Source organism: Microchirus variegatus, assembly GCF_963457635.1.
Source record: "Microchirus variegatus genome assembly, chromosome: 2".
In the NCBI taxonomy this organism is placed as follows: domain Eukaryota; kingdom Metazoa; phylum Chordata; class Actinopteri; order Pleuronectiformes; family Soleidae; genus Microchirus; species Microchirus variegatus.
This window is the reverse complement of record NC_139803.1, coordinates 11863078-11864186: the sequence shown is the minus strand read 5'-3', so window position 1 is coordinate 11864186 and position 1109 is coordinate 11863078. Positions and strand designations below refer to the sequence as shown.

Genomic DNA, 1109 nt, shown 5'->3' with positions numbered 1-1109 from the left:
GTGCTTAATTAACTCTGTTTTACTAGTTAAGCCAAGTCCTTGTGGTCCCTGTGGGACCTGGTCCCCTTCTGGCTCATTTACTTCCAGCTCCTCTTTGTCTAGACAGGATGGTGCCATTCCAGATGAGGTGATGTTGGGATGATTTAGGAGACGGCAGATTAATTCCTCTGGGAAATTGAGCAAATGGGGATAAATTAAAATCACAAAAAGGCTGTTTGTGCTTTGATTTATGTGGACATTTGCCGTCCAATCAAGATTAAACTTCAATCGTCAGCTCTATTTGCTTCTAACACTCTGCTGTTCCACTCAGGGCTTGGACGCTAACCTGTCAGGGGAAAACCATGGAAGCCCCTCTCGTGTGTTTGGACGAGGAGTTCGAGGATCTGCGGCCGTGTCGCATGGACGAGCTGGACCCTCCGTCCCCGGATCACTCCTCCTACTCCACCACCTCCACCGCCGTCCCGCTCGCCTCCATCACCCGCGAGGAGTTCTCTGAGCTGGAGAACTTCTCGGAGATGATGAGCTTCAAGTCGATGGAGGACCTGGTCAACGAGTTCGACGAGAAGCTCAACGTCTGCTTCCACAACTACAACACCAAGACGGAGGTCCTGGCGCCGATACGCAACCAGGCGCACAACCAGGAGGACGAGGAGCAGCTGCAGGACGAAGAGTGAGTCGGCAATGTTGGTTTTGTGTGATGTTAAATCTGTTTTCTTGGCCTTGAATCCGTCATCAGCCTATATAATGTTCCTAAAACGTTCCAGAGGAGTTGTTTGTGAAACTGCAAATGTCAAAAGTTGCTGCAGACGTTTGGCTAAACCTTTCCTGCCAAGTCCCTGGTCAGATTTTCAGATAATGCACTTAGCAAGTGATCTGCTTTTGGACGATTTCCCGTAAAATGTGGACTGCAAAATGTGCAGACCCTACCTTTCTGGCTTCAGCGATGGTTGAACCCCAGAGTATTAGAGTTCTGTGGACATCAGGTCCTCACTTTAACATCCAGACCATCAAAAATGTACACACTGACTGACAAAGTCAATGAAGAATGATCAGCCATATACTAACAGAGAGACAGACGTACCATTTTACATACAATATAAGGGATTAAG

At 48.0% G+C, this 1109-nt stretch overlaps 1 protein-coding gene across 1 annotated transcript; it reads left to right on the top strand.

Moving 5' to 3' along the window:
• Nucleotides 1-341: 341 nt before the first annotated feature.
• Nucleotides 342-674, top strand: fez1 (fasciculation and elongation protein zeta 1 (zygin I); the record flags this gene model as incomplete). Its single annotated transcript, XM_083909933.1, has 1 exon — nucleotides 342-674. One exon carries the CDS (start codon nucleotides 342-344, stop codon nucleotides 672-674), a length of 333 nt encoding a protein of 110 aa, XP_083766059.1.
• Between the last annotated feature and the right edge of the window lie 435 nt (nucleotides 675-1109).